The 21,950-nt window shown below is 44.0% G+C and overlaps 2 protein-coding genes and 1 pseudogene across 2 annotated transcripts in view; 1 reads left to right on the top strand and 2 right to left on the bottom strand.

Annotated features, from left to right (window-relative positions):
- The first annotated feature begins 1,241 nt into the window (after nucleotides 1–1,241).
- Nucleotides 1,242–1,347, top strand: LOC148045384 (U5 spliceosomal RNA; annotated as a pseudogene).
- A 4,625-nt stretch (nucleotides 1,348–5,972) lies between these two features.
- Nucleotides 5,973–21,950, bottom strand: part of LOC148045385 (maestro heat-like repeat family member 5) — a 59,263-nt gene continuing 43,285 nt past the window's right edge. The window contains exons 11-20 of the mRNA XM_087716196.1: nucleotides 16,470–16,585; nucleotides 15,973–16,144; nucleotides 15,310–15,445; nucleotides 13,263–13,410; nucleotides 13,024–13,205; nucleotides 12,651–12,788; nucleotides 11,859–11,973; nucleotides 8,258–8,401; nucleotides 7,513–7,689; nucleotides 5,973–6,172 (exon numbers count right to left, since the gene is read on the bottom strand). Of these exons, the coding sequence (XP_087572322.1) occupies nucleotides 6,017–6,172; nucleotides 7,513–7,689; nucleotides 8,258–8,401; nucleotides 11,859–11,973; nucleotides 12,651–12,788; nucleotides 13,024–13,205; nucleotides 13,263–13,410; nucleotides 15,310–15,445; nucleotides 15,973–16,144; nucleotides 16,470–16,585 (1,484 nt within the window). The 3' untranslated portion in view covers nucleotides 5,973–6,016. The remainder of the gene's footprint in view (nucleotides 6,173–7,512; nucleotides 7,690–8,257; nucleotides 8,402–11,858; nucleotides 11,974–12,650; nucleotides 12,789–13,023; nucleotides 13,206–13,262; nucleotides 13,411–15,309; nucleotides 15,446–15,972; nucleotides 16,145–16,469; nucleotides 16,586–21,950) is intronic.
- The window catches only part of LOC148045386 (maestro heat-like repeat family member 5), a 36,154-nt gene continuing 31,521 nt past the window's right edge, over nucleotides 17,318–21,950 (bottom strand). Inside the window, exons 9-12 of the mRNA XM_087715181.1 lie at nucleotides 19,404–19,539; nucleotides 17,999–18,094; nucleotides 17,743–17,847; nucleotides 17,318–17,350 (exon numbers count right to left, since the gene is read on the bottom strand). Of these exons, the coding sequence (XP_087571307.1) occupies nucleotides 17,318–17,350; nucleotides 17,743–17,847; nucleotides 17,999–18,094; nucleotides 19,404–19,539 (370 nt within the window). The remainder of the gene's footprint in view (nucleotides 17,351–17,742; nucleotides 17,848–17,998; nucleotides 18,095–19,403; nucleotides 19,540–21,950) is intronic.

Below are 21,950 nucleotides of genomic sequence, written 5' to 3' on the forward strand. Positions count from 1 at the left end.
AGAAAACGGGCCCCTTGTCAGTCAACAGCCAATCAGGTACCTATGAGTTACTAATCTCTCTGCCAGGTCCTGTTTCCATGATGTTCCTTTGTGGTCTTTCACAACATAGGAATTATCTTCACGCTTCCTCCCTTTTCCCAAAGACCAGCTGAAAGGGAGATGCCCAGAGAGTCCTTGGTTGCCCCCTCCCCTCTTTGGAAGAGCTTTATAGCTCCTGTTGCCTTAAGAAAGTTCCAAACATCCTTAAAAATCCATCTCCTCCTGGGCACCCATTTTTTGGAACTATTACCATCTGGCAGACGGTACAGGACAATAAAAATAAGGGCAAGTAGACTGAAAAAGAGCTTCCATCCCAGAGCAGTAACTATCTTAAATTCTACTGTAGAGGGCAACACAAATGCAATATTAGGAGTTTCCAATTTCATTGTATAGAATGTACAGTTGTATACAATTGCATAGTGTTATTTTTCATATATAATATACACTGCAGAAGGCACACCTTTGTGGTATGGGGTGCCAAGACAATAAAGTAAAGGATTAAACTATTTAACTATGACAGTTTGGTCACGGAGGTGTTCCGGATGGCATTGGAGAGGAAATGGGTAATAATGTGATCTGGCTTCATCCGATGGCCGCACTGCCAGACGAGTACTTTCATGGACTCAGCTGCAGCCTGAGCCACGGAGGCTTCACAATCCTCTTGCAGATCCTGGAGACCTGGAAGGAATCCAGAAAAGAAATGATTTCCAGGATCCACCTTGAGAACCAACTCTGATCAGCGACAGAGCTTCTGGAGAGAAAGTCTCCGCTTCAAGTGAGGGAACTTTGAAACTCACCCAGGAAAACTTCTTCGATTTGTTTGGAAGTCACCACATTCTGTTTCATGTATTCTGCACAGCAGCCTAGACATATGCAAAGAAAAGGTTGGTGGAGTTGGCAGAAATGGCTAAATCAACTGATTCAAGAAAGAAAATGCAGAATTCTTTTGTTTATATTTGGAAGACTTGCTTTGGGACTTTATGGGATGGTCCCAGGAATTGGGTCTATCTAGAGATCAGATGGAAAGAATTTCATATGACTCATATTTATGATGGTTGCAGAGTTTTGGGGGGGGGGGGTTGTCACCTGATCACTTTTTGCAACCTTCGGGCGAGCAAACTCCGGAAGGAAGCCCAATTCACTTAACAACCACGTGACTCACTTAACAACCACAGTGATACCCTTAAGAAACGGGGCCGTGTATACTCTGGTTTCTCTTCAGATCGTATAAATCTTTCGCCTTTTACTAAAGATTTCCGTGGAGAGGAACATTTATGAGTTTCGATTAATTTTTTGAGCAAAAAATGCAGATAGGAGATGGCTTTTTACGGTCAATTGGTGCAATATATCAGCAGCAAACAGCCCAGATCATTGTCAATGGAAGTCTGACAGACTCCTTTCAAATTGAAAAAGGTACAAGACAAGGCTGTCCTCTGTCCCCATTATTGTTTATTATAACTTTGGAAATACTGTTGAATAAGATACGGGGCCTAGGCGGTCTAAAAGGGATTAAAATTAGACAGCAAGAATATAGAGTCCGTGCATTTGCGGATGATCTGGTTATAATATTGGAACAACCGCAGGAAACTAGTAGGGTATTATTGAATACGATCAATCAATATGGTCAAGTCTCGGGATTTAAAATAAATCTAGGAAAAACCAAAATAATAGCTATAAATATGACTATCAAACAGAAGGAAGAACTGGGGGCGATGCTAAGATGTGAGGTAGTTAAAAAAGTTAAATATCTTGGAGTTAATATTTTAATCTCAAATGGGAAATTATACAAGTATAATTATGAATCACTTTGGCATAGTACACAGTTGGAGTTGAAAAGGTGGGAAAAACTGCATTTGTCCTTTCTGGGTAGAATAGCGGCAGTAAAAATGAACATTTTACCAAAATTTTTATTTCTTTTTCAAATGTTACCAATACTTAAAAGAGATGCGAATCTTTTAGAATGGCAGAAGGGTATCAATAAATTTGTGTGGGCAGGAAAGAAGCCGAGGGTAAAGATGAAAATAATGCAAGATGCACGTGAAAGAGGAGGATTGAAATTACCTAACTTAAAATTATACTATGACGCAGTGGCATTATCTGCAATTAGTGATTGGATTCATCTAACTAATGACAGAATTTTGAATATCGAGGGATATGACTTGTTATATGGTTGGCATGCTTACTTGTTATTTAACAAAAAAACGGATAAGAAATTTAAAAATCACATCTTAAGAAATGCTTTATTGAGGGTTTGGAAAAAATATCAACATAAATTAAATGATAAAGTGCCCATGTGGGCAATTCCTAGATATGCAATTGAAAATATGAATGTAGAACAAAAACACGATAGAACCACCTATAGACAACTTCTTATCTCAGAAAGAGGGGTGATGGAACTAAAATCTTTAGAGGTACTTAAAGAAGAGAAGGTAGTTCAAACGTGGTTTCAGTATGGTCAATTACAGGCTAGGTGGAAAATAGATCAAAAAATTGGCTTTGTAAAAGTTGAGGATAACTTGTTTAAACAAATAAGAGATCAAAGCTCAATGCATATAAAGAGGATATATAATGTATTAGTACAGATGGATTCTGAAACGGAACTGATTAAGGATTGTATGATAAAATGGGCTCAGAATATCGAGGAACCAATAATGCTTGAAACATGGGAAAGAATCTGGGTAAGAAATGTGAAATTTACACAAGCACAAAACTTGAGAGAAAATTTTTATAAGATGTTTTATAGATGGCACCTAGATCCTAAAAAGCTTGCCTCTATGTATCCAAATGTTCAACCTAAATGTTGGAGATGTGGTTCTTGTGATGCTACATATTTTCATATATGGTGGACATGTCGTAATGTCAAGGCATTTTGGATAAAAATATGGTGGATCCTGCAAAACATCTTTAAAAGAAGGATAAAATTTACCCCCCAGTTGTTTTTACTGGGTATATGTACTGATTTTATAGCAGCAGAGACTAATTTGGTTCTGTATTTAATAACGGCAGCAAGACTCTTGGTGGCGCAGTATTGGAAGAAGAAAGATTTATCTACAATTCAAGAATGGACTTTGAAAGTTATGAACTTAGCCGAAATGGCCAAAATCTCTGCATATCTCAAAGAACATTCAAACGAGAGATATAAACGAGACTGGAAAAAATGGATTGATTACATAAAAAGTAAATATGGGACTAAGAAACTCCAGATAGCTTATGCTTAGTATCAGTAATAATTTAAATTGTTTAAAATTTGGGTAACAGTAAGAAGCTGAGTTCAATGTAGAGATATTTTAGACTGTGATTGTTCAAAAGTTATACCACGTATGGTCTTTGGGAAGTCGGGGGGAGGGAAGGGAGGTGGGGATTTAGGGGGAGGGGGGAGGGGGGAAATACAATATGTGTTAAATTCCATGATTGTATTTGTATACTGTGGCTTTTCAATGTTAGTGCGAAAATAGAACAAACCGAATATACTGGAAGGTAATAGATACCGAAGGAAAGAGTCGAGTGAAAGAAGAAGGAGGGTGGAGAGGGTGAGAGAGAGGAGGAGGAGAAGGGAGGGAGGGAATGGAGAGGGTGTGATAGGGTCAAGGTTAAAAGAAGGGGAGGGGAAGTAGGCGTAGAGGGGTGTGTGAGAAGGAAGAATGAAAGTTGGAGGGGGTTGAAAGAGGGTGTATGGCGGGTCAAGGTGGTATACTGGGTTTGTATTGTAGAGGGCATTTTCTATATTCAATGTTATATGCCCTGATTAAGCACAGTGAATATGTGATTGTATAGAATGAAAACATAATAAAATATATATATATATATAAAAAAAAAGAAACGGGGCCGTGTGTGTGTGAGAGAGAGAGAGAGAGAGAGAATGGTCAGCATGTCTGGCCTTAGGAAGCCCGCCTGCCCTGGTTTTTCCTCCCCTCATTCCAGAGTTTGCATTCGGAGTTACCAATTAAGAGGGCAGCTGCCTCTCGGGATGAAGAATTCCGGCTCTTCAGGAATTTCAGCATCTGCTTCAACATTACCGGCAATTTTTCCTTGCATCGATTGATCTGAGGAACACATGGCCACAAACAAGGCAATGAACTCTGTAGCTTCCTCTTTTTTTCTTTCTACAGTTTCTAGTCCTCATGTCCTCAACAACAATGTCTTCCATAACATATTAAATTTTATTATACTGTATCGTATTGTATTGTATTTTAAACTATAAGATTGTTATACTATACTATATTTTATTATACTAAATAATATTATTATACTATATTGGATTTTGTTAGGCATATATAATCTAACGGTTGGGTTGTTAATATATGAATCATGTAACAATGCTGTACCTGTTTCTTTAAATAATGGCGTAAATGTGATTGGTTGCTGTTTCCTCAAGCGGCCATAAGATGGAGCCAGAATCACTGTTAGATGCTGATCTGATCTGAGTGTTTGGAAGCTGGCTGTTAGAAGTGTCGTATAGTGATCAGCGTGAGCTATTGTAAGTTTTGCAACTGGGGAGCTTACCTAACAGACTTGACTGGACTGGACTAGACTGGACTATTATACAATGCAATACAATATAATATATATTACATTATATAGTATAGTATATCGTAAGTATTAGTATAATACAGTTTTATATTGTATTATATTATACACACACACAAACACACACACACACAGACACATACACACACAAACACATTTATGTTATTAAAGACAGTTTTATCCAAGTAAAAACCATAAAGGAAAATAAAGAAAAATAGTAGATAGTGAAAAAAAATAGAAAAAGAAAAGGGAAAGAAAGATGATAAGGAAATGGCTTCTGATCTTATTAATGCATTTATGTTTTGCCCTCTTTACATCGTAATTTCCCTTTTCCACAAACTACCATTTCTGATCCTCAAACGCACAAATCAGTAAGGTTTATAGTCCTCATGGTGGCATGGAACCTCTGGTGTTCCCAAGGGAGCAACAACCCAAGAAGAATCCCTCTAGCCAGTTTAGTCTAGTGGTTGAGGCATCAGGCAAACAAATCAGGAGCCTGTGAGTTCTAGTCCCACCTTTCTCATGAAAGCCTCCTGGATGACTTGGGGAGTTCTAGTCCTGCCCTTAGGCATGAAAGCTGGCTGGGTGACTTTGGTCCAGTCCCTCTCCCTCAGGGCAGCCCACCTCCCAGGGTTGTTGGGAAGGAAATTAGAGGATGGGGAGGGGGAGGAGAAGCATTAGGGACGTCCACCATCTTGAATGATTTATCTAAAGAAGAAAGGCAGGAGAAAAAGAAAATATATTATACTCTAATCCGGAAGAAAAGGAACCAGCTAGGCTCCTACTTACCACCTCTGAGCAGATGCTGGAATACATGCTCTGGAGACTGGTGTAAATCTCGTAGTCAAACAAAGTCTCTGGAACCTCCTCCCACTTCATAAAGGAGATGCAGGAGATCAGGGTGTTCCTGGAGATCTGGGCCAAGGGAGGAAAGGAGGCGTCAGAGGAGCCGGTTCTGAGGTTGTCCATCTTCTGCAGAGAAAGCCCAGCCTCCTCCTTGCTCAGGGGTGGGAAAGGGGATGAGCCACCCCAGGAGGAAGCTATGGCAGGGCAAGGGGCCCCCCGAAGACCAGAGTTCCCCACAATTCAACCCTGATCATATTATATTGGTACCAGGGAAACCATCAAGAAGAAAACAACCCCCTAATCCAAGAATGACCCAACAGAAAACCTACACCCACATCAAAATGATCCAGCATTAAGCAGAGATCAAACCCTCCCCTCCAACCTACTGATGCTGTCACCTAGTTGGGTCCGGAACGGCCTGCTAGAAAACAACCAGGTTCAGAGAACACCAAGGACCTCACAACTTCAGGTTTGCAGAATTTCTTTGCCTTTTCCAGAGGGTCCACATGATGCAAGCACATTGCTCTGAGTGAAGATGGGGGTACAGCGTGGTCTCATGGAGAAGGGAGCATGAAGAGAGCAGGAACTTAGTTGACCCCGCCCTTCAACTCACCTCTCGGGTCCAACTATTAGCCAACTGGATTATGAGAGGAATCAGGTTGTGCAGGATGGATTTGGTCAGATTCCCCTCTGCCCTCTTGACCCCTTTTAAGACCAGGCCAAAAAGGGTGATGGAGGTGTTGCGCAACTCGGTGTCCTCCTACAAGGAAGAGAAATGTGTCAGTCCCTCCAATAGCATTTAGGAAGTGGGAGGTGTTGTGAGAACCTAGAAGAACAAACTGCAACACACACTTGAGAGACCGCCTCCTGCCAATTACCTCCTCGAGACCTATTAGATCTCATAGATTAGGCCTCCTCCGAGTGCCATCTGCCAGCCAGTGCCGGCTGGCCACTACGCGGAGGAGAGCCTTTTCTGTAGCAGCTCTGACCCTTTGGAACGATCTCCCTGTGGAGATTCGTACCCTCACCACCCTTCAGACCTTCCGCGCAGCCCTCAAGAGCTGGCTATCCCGTCAGGCCTGGGGGTAAAGATTATAATTCGCCCCCACCCGAATGCTGAATGAATGTTGTTTATTCTTTTAATTATGTGTTATGTTATATGTTATTGTATGTATCCCTCCCATATAAGTTGTTAGCCGCCCTGAGTCCCCTCAGGGAAAAGGCCGGCCTATAAATAAACTTATTCTAATTCTAATTCTAACAGTCAGCTGAGCAAAATCTGAGAGCAGAAATTTCAGGCGAGAAAACGTCTCACATTTGATTCTCCTTTGTTTCCTTAAAGAGAAAGGCAGGGAGGGATCCACTAAACCTACAATAAAAGCCTTCGTAACTCCCATCCTCTTCATCTGATCTGCCTCAGTTTCCCACTCACGAGACAAAGCAAGGGGAGTCTGGCAACTGTTTCTCTAGACAAGGCCATGCCAATGGTTGGCCATGGTTGTAAAAGGCTTGCAGACCAACCTCTATGGTGTGATCGAGGGGTTGTTTTCCCATCTTTGCAGCTTTCAGATGTGAGGACTCCAACTCCAGTATGCTGGCTGGAGAATTCTGGGAGTTGAAGTCCTCACCTCTCCAAGTTGCCAAGAGGGAGAAATACTGATGGAGACCAGAGTTTCCCAATCTGAGCAGCTTTCAGATGTGGGGACTTCAACCTTCTCAGGCCAGCAGAGTTGAAATCCACACACCTTAAAGTGTCTGAGATCAAGCAACACCAATCGGGATTTTTAATAAATATGGAGGGTGATTGATGGTGGTTTGGTGAAGCTGAAGAGAGTGGCAACCTTCATTCTCTTCCACCTCATCTGGCACTTCTCCAGCTCCCTGGAAGGGCTCAATGATCATCTGCAAGCTCACACACTCTTTTAGATGAGAACAACACAGTTGTTGCTGAACTATTTCTAAGACTTTTTGATAAAATTAGAATTCTTCAGATGGTACCCAGGCGATCTTTGTGGAAGAAAAAGAGAGAAGGGAGGGAGGGTGGGAGAGGAAGAGAGAGAGGGGGTGGTGGATTAGTTTGTTGTGATTTGGTTGACGTACATCAGCAAAATAATTCCCCAGGACCGGAATAAGGTTGACAGCTTTCCATCCATAGGTTTGAGCATTCAGATGCCGGAAAAGGAACTGAAGCGTCCGGAGTGATTCTTTTGCTACAGACTTGTCTGGGTGACAAGCACAGTTGACCACAGGGACTAGCACCGGCTCTAACATCGTATTCTGCAGGAAGGAGGGAAAAGAGGGAACGATTAAACATGGTCACTGGAGTTCTCTGAGTCTAGGAATGACAAACACAGAGAAGCCCACAGAACATAGAATAACAGGGTTGAAAAGGAACTTGGAGGTCATCTAGTCCAACCCCCTGCTCAAGCAGGAGACCCTACACTATTCTGGACAAATGGTTGTCCAGTCTCTTCTTGAAAGCCTCCAGTATTGGAGCACCCACAACTTCTGGAGGCAAGTCGTTCCACTGGTTAATTGTCCTTATTGTCAGGAAATTTCTCCTTAGTTCTAGGTTGCTTCTCTCCTTCATTGGTTTCCATCCATTGCTTCTTGTTCTGCTTTGGATGTCCTCCAAGAGGATCTGTCTCCAAATTGATCCTTCAGATCTTCCAGGGATGCCTCCATCTTTGTAGAAGAGAGGCCACTGTAGCTGAGGGCATCCTCTTTCTGGTGGTTGTCTTCTTCTCCTCCTTCTACCCTTCCTAACCTTGTAGAATTCCTAGAGAGTGAGGTCACACCTGCTGCTCCCTTGAAAGTCCCTCCCTTCCTACCCCCCATCTCTTACCTCAAAGGGGTGCTGGAGAAGATACCCCAGACCACGAACAGCAAATATTTGGATGAGGGGATATGGCTCAGTCATCCATTTTTGGAGGACCCTGAGGATGTCCTTCATGATGAACAAGTGTCCAAGCTCCGGGTGAGAGAGAAGCTGGGGAAGAAGAGTGGAGTGATGGATTATTAACCAAGCAAAGGAAGAGAACTTTCCTCAGAGCCTCTATGAAGAGATGCCACATTCAGCCATTATGGGGAGAGGAAAAGAAAAGACAGTCCTCATATAGTGATGGCGGAAAGTCACCATGGCACTGATAAAAGGGACAACTCCATTTTTCAGACTCATGACCATTGATCACAGTCACCTGATCAAAAATTGGGTACTTGACGGTCTGTATTTATGACGGTCACAGTGTTTCTTTTTTTTCTTTTTTTCTTTTTTTTTAATTTTTAAACAAACAAAAGAAACATATAACATAAAACCACCCTCCAGTCACATACAGTATGTCAATTGGTCACAAAACTCCTGTGCCTCCTCACCATAGTCTTCACTTACAATTTATATAGAATCTCATATTATCAATCTAATATATGTATACAATTATTATAATTATTTAACATTTATTTGGCTATAGTTATTATTACTTCTTTATGTGAGATATTCTAAATTTAGAATAGATTTATATTATGACATTTCATTACATCATCCTAAAACCATCCAGTAATATTACATCTTTACATTGTATTCTATATAAAATTATTGATCTGTGGTTACAAAACTTTCATGCATCCTCTCCATAGTCCTCACTTACAATTTATATAGAATTTCATTATTAATCATTTATTTGACTATAACTATTATTCATTTTATGCGTAATATTCTAACTAAATTAGTTTTTATTATAGCACTTCATTACATCATCCTGTATCCTTCCAATAGTTGTGAAATCTTATATCTCTTGCCATTTGTACTATTTGTGTTCTAATTGCTTTCTTGGTAGATCTTATATGGACTTCTCTTGGCAACTTGTTTTTCATTGCATATCTTGTAAAGACTTGAAACCCCTCGTCTGTTCCTTGCATCAACTTCACTTTGGTTATTACCGATGCTTCTGCCAAAATTTCTAACATTAGAGCTGCCCAATTTTTTTCCTTTTTTTCTTCTATATTTTGGAAATCTGATCTATCAATCTCCCATAACAATATTCCACTCTTGTCTTTTCCAACCTCAATCTCCTGTCAATATCACCAATTTTCTTATCTCTTTGTTCATCTTTTTCTTCAATTCTTCTGTTCTTTGTTCAATATTCTGCATTCTCTTTCTTTTCTTTTTTGTGTTGCAACATTCCTCCAGATAGTATACACTGCCACTATATAGAATCCAAGGCTTTTTTATTAAGTTCCAAACAAGTTCACTGCAATTCTTCTCTCTTTCAAGGCTTTCTTTTTACTGATAGTACCCCGGAGGAGCACCTGTATAAACAATCCATGCTCATCTGCAGTGACGTGCGGTGAAGGATACCGTTGGTGAGGCAAGAGCGGTGAGTCCCTCCCCAGCCAGCCAGCACTCACCCCCACCTGACCTGCTTCCTGCTTGGCCGGCCGACTGGCCGGCACAAAGACAAACCGCTCTTCTCATCCCAGCCAGCCAGCCACCCGACCTGCTCCCAAGAATGTCAGCGGGGACGGAGGAGGTGAGGGGCGAGGCGGCAGAGCGCGGCAGCGGCGAGAAGCAAAAATATTTAAAACTCTTTCCTTTCTCTCAGGAGACTGGGGAGGCTCTGCCTCCCTTGCCTCTAGTGACTGCACGTCCCTGCTCATCTGTCTATCATTTTCAATAAACAAGCTCAGAGACCTTGAAATGTAAATCAAATGTGCAAAGAAAAAAAAAGAAAAACAATGTTTCCAAGCCTCCAAGCCTCTAAGTGGCAGTGTAACTTCTTTTCTTCTACTTTTACTCCCCTCTTTATATTCCAAACTTCAGGAGAAAAAGAAAAGTTTTTAAAAAGAATATGCACTAGAGAATTGAAAAAAGAAAAAGAAAGAAAGTAGAAGAAGAAGAAAAAATCCAGTCCAGTTTAAAAAGTAAGAAGCGTTTGAAAAAAATTCCATCAATAAAAAGATTAAAGAACAGAGGGTGTGGGGCTAGCTGCCAGGACGAATGGCTGCTTGAATGGAGAGCTCCATGAAGAGCAGCTGGATCTGGCATCCGGAGGGGTTTCTGGAAAGACTTTTGTAAACCGAAGATTTCCTGTAGGGAAGACTGAAGAGAAGGTTGGTTTGGCACGACCATAGCAGTGGTGGGTTTCAAAAATTGTTCGAACCTACTCTGTGGGTGTGGCCTCCTTTGTGGGAGTGGCTTGCCGCCCATGTGACCAGATGGGAGTGGCTTGCTGCCCATGCGACCGAATATGAAGATGCCGACGACACTTGTCAGAACCACCTTAAATTACCTCACACACAGAACTGGCATGCATAAGAATGTGATGTAAACCTGTTTTTTAAAAGGCATCTTTGGTTTGGGTTAAAAGAACTTCAACACATGCAATAAGCGAGAAGCTGCAGGAGTCGCGAGTGGCTTAACAGATTCCTGATCTTGGAGGAAGGTATTTTTATTCCAAAACAGCTCAAGAGATTAAGATTAAGGAGCAGGGTGGTTGTTTTTTTAATCCCCCCCTTTATTGTTTTCTTATAATATATGAATCTGTTGATATATAGACTATATCACCCCTTAATACTCCTTAAAATTGATTATTGAGTAGAGGAAGAGGGAAAAGGAGAGGGAAAGTGAGGAGAGGGAGAGGAAGGAAGGAAGGAAGGAAGGAAGGAAGGAAGGAAGGAAGGAAGGAAGGAAGGACTGGAGAAAGTTACGAGGGAGAGAAGAAATCGTATCGTTGTGATGTCAGCTTCACATGCTAACGGTCGCAGTGTTTTGAGGTTACGTGATCCGTTTTGTGACCGCCTGATAAGCCAAGTCAATGGGGAAACCAGATTCACTTAACCGTGTGACTAACTTAACAACTGCAGCAATTCACTTAACAACTGTGGCAAAGGAAGTGGTAAAATGAGACAAAACCTGCTTAGGGACTGAGCAACAGAAATTTGTGGCTCAGTTGTGGTCATACGTCGCTCAGTTGTGGCTCAGTTGTGGTCATAAGTCGAGGACAACCTGTAGAAGAAAATCACTGAAATATCTGGTTTATCCTAAGTTTACAACCACAGCATTGGCTTGAGGGCTTCTGCGATCACTTAGTGACCACTGGAGGTTTTATGACGGACTTATGTCAGAGACTACAGAATGGCAATACAAAACTGTCTATAATGCAAAGAGGAAATGGAATTTGGGGTCATTGAATCTTCCTCCCTCCCTCCCTCCCTCCCTCCCTCCCTCCAATTCCATCGATTAACAGAGTAAGAGGAGACCTTGGAGGTCTTCTAGTCCAACCCCTTGACCAAGCAGGAGACCATCTACTATGTCAGACAAACAGCTGTCCAGTCTCTTCTTCAAAGCCTCCAGTGATGGAGCCCCCACAACTTCAACTTCCTAATCATAAAGTCCCCCTGAACCCTGCACAACTTCCCTGGAGCTCCACAATGTTGTGGTGCATCCTCACCTCCGAGAAGAACACCATGCCAATTGTCTTCTCCCTTAAGTCGGGATGGTGCAGGTAGGTGTTGGCATGTCTGAACATCATCTTCAGCTCCACTTGAGAGTAGGCAAAGAGTTTCCTAAAGATCAAATAGGGAGAAATCAGATAAGATCTGCTGGTGAGTGAGGAGAAAATCACCAAGCTAGAGAAATGATTATCTGAATTATGGATAAATGAATTACTCAATGAATTAGTCCATTTACAGAATTTCTCACCCTCCCTCTCTTTTTCTGTCTTTCTCTCCCTCCTCCTCCCTCTCCTTCCGTCCCTCCCTCTACATCTCATTCTCTCTCTCCTTCTGTCTCCCTCTGACACTCCCTCTCTTTCTCTGTCTTTTTCTCCTTCCCTCCTCTTCCTCTCTCCCTCTCCTTTCTTTGTCTCCCTCTCTCTCCCCCTCCGCCTCCCTCTCTTTCAGTCTCTCCCTTCCCTTCCTCTCCTCTATCTCCTCTTCCCTCTCTCTCTCTTTCCTCCCACTCAACCACCCTTTCTTTCTCTTTCTCTCTGTCCCTCTTCTTCTTCCTCTCCTTCCGCCCTCCCTTCCTCTCTCTTTCACTCTCTTTCTCCCTTCCTCTCTCCTTTTCCTCTATCTAACCCTCCCTCTTCCTCTCTTTCTCTCTCCCTCCCCCTTCCCTCCCTCTTCCACCTCTCCCTCACTTTCTCTCTTCTGCCTCTTCTTCCTCTTCTCCCTCAGCCCTCCCCTCCCTCTCTCACCCACTGCCACTCAAGGCCAAGTTCTTTGGACTCTGAAGTTCTTACTGGACCAGGTGGAAAATGGCCTCAAACAGACTATCTGGGCTCAAGAGCATCTTCCAGCATCCCAGCGTCACCAAATCTTCGTATTCCTCTTCGTATCCGGCAGACAGGATGAGGTTTTTGATCGCCTGCACTGCCGTGCTAAATCAAAGGAAGGGAGAAGAGTCGGTGCCAATGCTTCGGCTGATGCCCCCTGCAAAGGCCATTCTTCCCCTGTCCCCAACCGGCCTCCCGCTGCCCTTCAGGAGAACTCCAGCTTTCACTTGGCGGCTTGTGCAACAACCACAAAACACAATAGCAAATCAGCCTGCCTTTATTTCTTCCCCTTTCAGTTATATCCAGTTGGATCCAGATTGGTCCCAGGAGATTTCCATACTTCAAGAGGTTGATCTGTTCTGAATGGTCCATGACTCTGCTGGACTTCCTGGATCCACTCTTGCTAGCTCCCAGGAGGAAGTACAGCTGCGTGACCAGGGCGAGGAGCAGGTTGGAGAATTTGTTGGGGAGGAGCTCAGCAGCGTTCGGGAGGGACAGGAGGAAAGAGAGGGTGTTGGTGGCCTAGAAATGGAATGAAGGGAGATCCAAGGGAAAGAGAGCCACCAGTGGAGGGCTTACAGCAATGGGCATGAAGGACTTGCTATTCCTCCTTGAGAGGGCATCGGTGCTGGGGTCTTGGTCTTCTAGCCTTTTCATGAGGGGCTTCGTGATCTTGAGATTGGCATAAGGGTCTTCAGCCAGCGCCTCCCAAATCTCCCTGGCATTTCTGCGGAGGGGGAGAAACTGATTGGGAGGGAATCAGATCCTTTCCCCATTTCGGAAGAGACGGCCAGCCAGAGAGATGACCCCCCACCCCAAACAGAAGGAAGGATTGGAAAACCGAAGGCCAAATGAATGGCTCTCATACCTGAAAAATATATATGCACAGGTAGTTCTCGGCTTACAACCGTTTCTCCAGGAGCCATTCAAAGAAACGTCATTGAAAAAAGTGACTTATTCCCAGTTTTCACACTTTCCAGCATCCTTAGGATCATCTGACCAAAATTCAGACTCCTGGACAACTGGTTCAAATTTATGACCATCCCAAAGTCAAGTGATCACATTTTGTGACCTTCTAATAAGCACATTGAATAGTCAGATTCACTTAACGACCATGTTTCCCTCTTGACAACTGCAGTGATTCATTTAACAAATGTGACAAGAAAAGTCATAAAATATCTTTCAAAGTTCATTCCCATCTCGACTCTGATGTGACCTCCCACTAGAAGACTTCATCTGTGACACACCCATGGCCCATCAAAACATCCATCAAGACCCTTACCTGACACGACCTTTACTGACCTCCCCATCGCAAGACCCATTACAAGATCCCCACCTGACACGACCCTCAATCTGAGGTGACCTCTCCATCACAAGACCCTCACTTGATATGACCCTCACCTGGTCCATCACAAGATCCTCACCTGACACAACCCTAAATCTGAGGTGATCTCCCCATCACAAGACCCTCACTTGATATGATCCACACCTGACATGACCTCTCCATCACAAGACCCTCCCTTGATATGACCCTCACCTGGTCCATCAGAAGACCCATCAGAAGATACTCACCTGGCATGACCCTCAATATGAGGTGACCTCCACATCACAAGACCCTCACTTGATATGACTCTTGCCTGATATGACTTCCACATCACAAGACCCATCACAAGATCCCCACCTGACATAACCCTCAATCTGAGGTGACCTCCACATCACAAGACCCTCACTTGATATGACTCTCGCCTGGTCCATCCGAAGACCCATCACAAGATCCTCACCTGACATGACCCTCAATATGAGGTGATCTCCCCATCACAAGCCCCTCACTTGATATGACTCTCACCTGGTCCATCAGAAGACCCATCAGAAGACCCTCACTTGATATGACCCTCACCTGAGACAACCCACACCTGATGTGACCTTTCCATCACAAGACCTACTGACCACACCAAGCCCTTACAGGCAGAAGATCATCAGCACTAGCGTTCCTTAAACTCCATTGAAGATGTTACCTTGCCTGGTAACAAAACATTTGGAAACCAACGCAGAAGCTTAGAGAACCAACCTCCACCCTCTTCCACCACCTGAGCTCATTTCATTTCATTTCATTTATTAAATTTCTATGCCGCCCAATCCCGAAGGACTCCGGGCGGTTTACAGAAATGAAAATTTTTAAAAAGAATTATTAAAAACAATTGGACACAACAAGGTTAAAAAGGGAAACACAACAAACACCCAATCAGGAGGGGGCTGGACCTCAATCATGGGGTCAACAGCCCCAAGCCTGCCGGAAAAGCCAGGTTTTAATGGCTTTGCGAAAGGCCATGAGAGTGGGCAGGGCCCAGATCTCAGGGGGCAGCTCATTCCACAGGGCTGGAGCGGCAACAGAAAAGGCCCTATTCCTAGGCGCCACATTGTCCCGCTGACAGCACCCGGAGAAGGCCCATCCTGTGCGATCTTATTGGTCTGAGGGAGGTATGTGGCAGAAGACAGTCTTGCAGATACCCGGGTCTTAGGACATATAGGGCTTTAAAGGCAACAGGGATTCACCACATTGCAAAGGATTGAGAGACTTGAGGAATCCAAGACAACAGGATGCCCACCTACTTGACGTTCTTCTTACCCATCACAGCCAACGGAGGATTCCAGCAATATGTCCACAACTTGGTTGACCCTTTTGGAGGCCAAGTGACATACGGCCTTCAGGGTGAGGTCTTTTGTTACTGGGTGGGGAATATTTGGGAGACGGTCATAAATCTCTTCAAGACCATGGGTACCTATGGCAAAAGAGAGATTGGAGGATGAGATTCAGTGTTGGTCTCCATTGGAGATGCAGTAGGGATGATAACTCCCACTCATTGGGGAAAATAAATTGGCCCCCACAATGTCTATGTTTGCCCTACATTTTTAAAAAAATTCCTGATTTGTACAGCTGCCTGTGATATTTTATTTATTGGTTTATTTTAGGAGATTTATATTGCTGCCTATTCGCACATGACGACTCAAGGCGGCTGACAAAGCCATAAAAACATCTGGAGCCTTCACCACTGCCACACTGGCTCACCAAATGTTATTTTTCATGAAAAAAATGGCTCCTTTGTTTTGCTCTTACCTTCTTCTGGGAGGTTTGGACAACTTTCTCAACAGCTCTAGGATCGCTCAGTGGCCTCCTATCCAGCCTTAGCCTTCTTAAAACCAGCAGAAGTGTCATCACTGAGCCAAAAACGTCTCGGCCATTCTCATCTTTGTTTTCTACAAAATCTCCTACATCCCTTTTGCTCCAAACCCTGCAATGTCCTTATTTCCTCCATTTCCTCCTCGTTTCCAAACTCCACCAGGATGGTGTTGAGGAGCAGCCCCGCAGAGTGTGAGATGTACGTGTCCACTTGTGTCAAAGCCCCCAGGGTTTCCAAGATCAGCTGCGTTAGCTGCAATGGGCTGAGATGCTCCCTAAAGGCCTATCGAAGAGAAGGAAAGGAGACCATGCAGAGATGCCTTAGAGCTTTGACGCCCTTCTCTTGAGACTTTGACCCAGATTGGGGGACAGCACATCGTGTAGAGATGCAGCCTTATTCCATGTCCTCCATCAGGTGGGATTCGGATGGAGTCAAAGAAGCCAACATGGCAGCTGCCCTTTCTTCCTCCTAGGCATTGGGGGGAGGGGTACCCAAAGCCCAATCTTGGGAGAATGCCATCCCCACTGTGAGATTGACTCCTTTGAGACTCTCCAGGTCAGGAGGAGGAGGAAAAGGAAGCCAGGCCAAAGGCTGATCCAAAACATACCTTCGCCATTTTGGAGATATTGTTGTGGAAGATCCCAGAGCCCGAAACAAAGAAATCCTCCCTCTGCAAATGTACAATGTTCTTCTGTTTCTTGTCCATTTCTTTTGCTTGGGAGGGAGGGGAAGAAACCGCAAGGTCACATTTTGGCCTTCGGAACCTGGCAACTTCCTTCGTCTGATGGCCAGTTTAGTCATAGCAAGAGAAGAGAAGATCTGGAGCTCAGGGTCGACCTGAGGGGTCCCTGGTGCTCTCTGACCTGGGGGGTTTCCTTGCAGGTGTTTCATTGCTCAACTAGGGAATGTCATCAGGGGGGATGACCATCAATACTTATGGAAGCACAGAGAAAAGATCCTTCCCTTCAAGTACTGATGATGTTACCTAGTTGGGTCATGAAATGTCAAGAAGAAAACCACCAAGCTCAGAGAGCACCAAGGACCCCGCTGTCCTTCTCCTCCTCTTCCTCCTCCTCTAACTCTTTTCCAGCTCTCTTCGCTACTTTCTCATTACCTCCTCTTCCCTCTTGATTTCCTCCCCCACTCCCTCCTCCTCCTCCCCTTCCTCATCTTCCTCTCCCTCTCTTGCTCTCTCATCCATCCCTTCTCATCTCCTCCTCCACTTGCTGCTCCTCTTCCTCCTCCTTCTCCTCCCTGTCTTCCTTTCTCCCTCTCCTCCCCCTCCTTACTCCCTGCCCCTCTCTTCATCATTCCTTTTCTCTCCCCCCTCCTCTTCCTCCTCCCTAGCTGACTCACAATGTGAGAATCGCCTTCTTAAAAGGACCCCGGAATTACAGAATCTCAGAAACTTTGAATCACAGAATCTGAGAATTTTAGAATCTCAGAAACTTTGAATCACAGATCCTGACAATTATAGAATCTCAGAATCTTTGAAACACAAAACCTGAGAATTTCAGAATCTCAGAATCTTTGAATCACAGAACCTGAGAATTACAGAATCTCAGAATCTTTGAATCACAGAACCTGAGAATTTTAGAATCTCAGAATCTTTGAATCACAGAACCTGAGAATTTCAGAATTTCAGAATCTTTGAATCACAGAACCTGAGAATTACAGAATCTCAGTATCACAGCATGACAGAACCGCAGTGGCTGGAAGGAACCGTGGAGGTCTTCTCCTCCAATCCTCTGCTCAAGCAGGACTCCTTGTATCCTCCTGGTCACATCCCAAAGGTGCTTTTCCCAAAAGGCAGCTGGACTTTCTTGGGGGGTTTCCTTTCTTTGAAAACATTTTGCTTCTCATCCCAAAGGGAGACTTACATCGAAATTGACATTTTCTAAAACGAACTTGAAGAGGTGCTTGATGGCCTTGAGGGCCCTCCATCTCTCGTGGCTCTTGGGAGAATCGATCCAGGGATTTGTGTGCTGCCAGGGGAAACGAAGGAGAGGGAGGAAAGGAGGAATGGGTCATTCCCAGTTGGAAGAGCCACAGACTCCACAGGGGGACAGAAGGGCCAAATCCAGCCTGAACATCTGGCTGACCGGGCGACCCACCCCAAGAAAGATCTCTCTTTACCATCAGGATCTCCTGCAGGGCATCCAAATTGGGAGCTTCAGACAGCAATCCGGTCAGCATGTTGTTGCAGGCAGTGGCTATTTGATGATAGAAATCCTAAAAAAAAGGAGAAAATGTCAGAAGGAATGAGGGGCGTTAAGGAAGGAACGGCTCCTGAAAGAGGCAGAAATCCAGAGGTGATGTCCCCTTTATGACTGGGGCACTGCAGCTCCCAACCTTCCTGAGCCAGCCATGGAATTCTGGGAGTTGAAGTCCAGAGGTCTGCAGTAAATGGAGTGGCTGACCTTGCAGGGCCGTTTTTTCTTCCTTAACAGTTCTGGGAGATTCAAATACAAGCAGTCCTCATCTTACGACCACAATTGAGACCAAAATTTCCATTGCTAAGTGAGACATTAGTGAATTTTGCCCCCATTTTATGAACTTTCTTGCCACAGGGGTTAAATGTATCACTTTGGTTGTTAAGTTGGTCACACAGTTGTTAAGTGAATCCAACTTCCCTATTTACTAGTCAGAAGGTCACAGTAGGGGTGAATTCAGTAAGCATGTGAATTCTGAGGGTTATCTGAGACTACCTAGGAATCAGTGGTGGGTTTCAAAAAAATTTCGAACCTACTCTGTGGGTGTGGCCTCCTTTATGGGAGTGGCTTGCCGGCCATGTGACCTGGTGGGAGTAGCTTGCTGGCCATGTGTTTTCTCTCTCTCTCTCTCTCTCTCTTTCTCTCTCTCCTTCCTTTTGTCTCTCTGTCCCCTTTTCCTTTTTTTCTTTCATCTCTCACTTTTTCTTCCTTTTTTATTTATTTCTTCCTTTTTTTTCTCTTTCTCTCTCTCTCTCTCTCTCTCTCTCTCTCTCTCTCTCTGTGTGTGTGTGTTTGTGTATGTGTGTCAGTGTTGGGTTTTAAAAATTTTTGGAACCTCTTCTATAGGTGTGGCCTGCTTTCCGGGTCCACTGGTGGAACCTCTTCTAAATGGTTCAGTGGATTTGACGAACCAGTTCTACCGAACTGGTGCAAACTGGTAGGAGCCCACCTCTGCTAGGAATCATAGCTAGTGCCTGCCCGACCATGGTTGCTCTGCCCCACCATGGCCCTTCTTTTGTTGGGGGGCAAAGGGAGGAGATGGGAATTGGTCTTGAGAAGATCCTTCAACCAGAAGATAAAAGAGAGAAAAAATGGGGAGGAGAACCCCCTGTAAATGTTTAGGGCTTCAAAATAGGGACTCCTGGGATCCAGAAACGTAGAACGAGAAGGGGAAGCAGACTTTAAGGACCAAAGAGGAAGGGACAAGCCAAGGGGACCTTTGGCTCGAGGGATGGATCCAGGGCTGTTCAGGAGATCAGGAATCCTGTTCACTGCATCCTTGTTTCCAGGTGGATCCCCTATTGCTTTGCTCCATCTGGACTGCTCACCTGAGAGTGAGATGATGAGGGTTGGCTATCTGTTTTCATTGTGGACACTTTGAGAGCTGGCAATGAAAACACCTTCCGGATGCTTTGGTTGACCACTTCAGACCTCACCTCGGAGTTCAAGAAGGGCTTCATACGGCTGATGAAAGACAAGAAAAGAGGAGGGAGGTGTGAGGAGATCCTAGACTCAGGGCGCTAAAGGGGACCTTGGATGTCTTCTACTCCAACTCTTGCTTGATGGTCCTTAAACCATCCCAGTCAGATGGTTGTCCTCTCTTTTCCCGAAAACCTCGAGTGATGGAGAACACACAACAACTGGAGGCAAACCCTTCCACTGATTGATTGTTCTCAGTGTAATGAATTTTCTTTCTTTCTTTCTGTCTATCTATCTATCTATCTATCTATCTATCTATCTATCTATCTATCTATCTATCTATCTATCTATCTATCTATCCTATCTATCTATCTATCTATCTATCTATCTATCTATCTATCTATCTATCTATCTATCTATCTATCTATCTATCTATCTATCTATCTATCCCTCCCTCCCTCTCCATCCATCCATCCATCCATCCATCCTTCCACCCACCCACCACAGCCCTGATGTGTCCTCCTATGGAAAGTTATCACCCCGCCCTCTCCCAGAAAAATGAAATATCCTAGGAAATATTGAAAAGGCAGAATATTTCCCTGGATGTGAAAAAGAAGAGAGAATAGCTCCCTGCAGCTTCCTGCCCCCACCCCCTTTATTAATGGGCCATTAAGATGGCCAAGCCAGTCCCTTTGCATAATAAAGAGTTCTTCCTTTCAGCTCCAGGTGATGGGATTAAGGCATAATGATACTGGCCCTTTACCCAATTCACCCAATGGCATCTGAGAACTCAACCAAACCTGGATTCAAAACGCAGCCTAGAGAATTGCCCCTGCATGGCCCCATGGGAGTCTGACAACCAATCAGAATACATTTGTTACACAGGAACAGGAAACAGAGGTGGGACTGAACAGGTTATAAAAAGCCTAGCAAGCCCCTCCCTCAGCCCTTCTCTTCTTCTCCACCAATATTGAAGAATGTGATCATCTTTTCTCTTCAGGACTCAAGCCATGTGCTCCTGTCCACCAATAAACCATCTTTCCAAGCAGCCTCCATGTCTCCAGTATCTTTTTCCCCCGTGGCACGACAACACCCGCCAGGCAAAAGAGCGCCGACAAATACGCATCGACAGGTACGTGTCGTCATTATTGCGCCCACATTACCGCGTTGATATCAGCGCGACGACAGCAGCGCAAAAAAGTGAATGCTTTGAATTAACATTTGTTTTAGGGCAGTAAAATGTAAATTTCAGCTTTTGAATGCTATTTAAAGTTAACGTTTGTTTTAACCGCAGTAAACTACAAAATGAGCTTTTGAATGTTTTGAAACAGAAGCTTTTGAATGCTAGGAAAAGTTAACGTTTGTTTTAACCACAGTAAAAATTAACGTTTGCTTTAAATGTAATAATTTCTTGAACACATTGTGGTCTTGGATTGGTGACATCAGGCCTCTTCCGTTTTCGTTGTATAGTACGCTGACTTGCTGAAAAGGATGGCAAAAGATGGGCTGCTTCTAGTGAGACTCCAGCTGTGCTACTGAGAATAATTTGGCGTGGTTTTTCGACATTGTTTTCTGCTCTTTCGCGTATAGTAGCTTTTATTTTCTCACTTTCGATTTTGGCAGTGTCTGGAGCGTGCATGTGTTCATCAGATGTTTCTAATGTGCCATCTGTCTTCATCTTAAGTCTGCCTGCACACTCTTTTTTAATACACCTCCATGAAGAAGACTTATCTAAATTTAATTTGTCCTGTCGGTATCTATAGCCTTCACAGAGTAAGTGAGGTTTGCCTTTTTGTGACTTTATCATCTCCATGCCACTTTAAATTTAAATTAAAGTAATATTGAGAATTAATTTTAGTGGCACAGTGCAGTTAATTATACAGGTTTTGCACACCTTGAGATTGTGTTAGCGTTTTAACGTTTTAAGCAGTTGACACTTGACAGCTTCAGAACAGCAACCTGAGAGATTTCAGAGCGTTTAGAACTGCAACCTGTACCTGTGAGGGTAGTTGCTCTTTAACGTTTTCAGCATTTGACAGTTGACAGCTTTGACAGTTGACAGCCGTTTGAATTGCAGCATGTGCGCGCGATGGTTTGACAGTTGAAAGGTTTGACAGTTGCAAAGTACACGCGATGGTTTGCCATTTGACAGCTTTGACAGTTGACAGCCGTTTGAATTGCAGCATGTACGCGCGATGGTTTGACAGTTGAATGGTTTGACAGTTGCAAAGTGCACGCAATGGTTTGCCATTTGACAGCTTTGACAGTTGCAACGTGCACACGAGATCGTTTGACAGCACGCAATGGTTTGAATCCTTTGACAGTTGCAACGCGCACACGATTCTTTGGCAGTTGACAACCTTGACAGCTGCAACATATTAGCGCGATTGCGCCTGCGTGAAAATGGTTGCTAAGTGTGAAAAATGGTCATCAGTCATTTTTTTCAATGCCATTGT

The sequence above is a fragment of the Thamnophis sirtalis genome, unplaced genomic scaffold, assembly GCF_051295495.1.
Source record: "Thamnophis sirtalis isolate CommonGarterSnake01/CBP01778 unplaced genomic scaffold, rThaSir2_p1.2 scaffold_5, whole genome shotgun sequence".
Classification (NCBI taxonomy): Eukaryota; Metazoa; Chordata; class Lepidosauria; order Squamata; family Natricidae; genus Thamnophis; species Thamnophis sirtalis.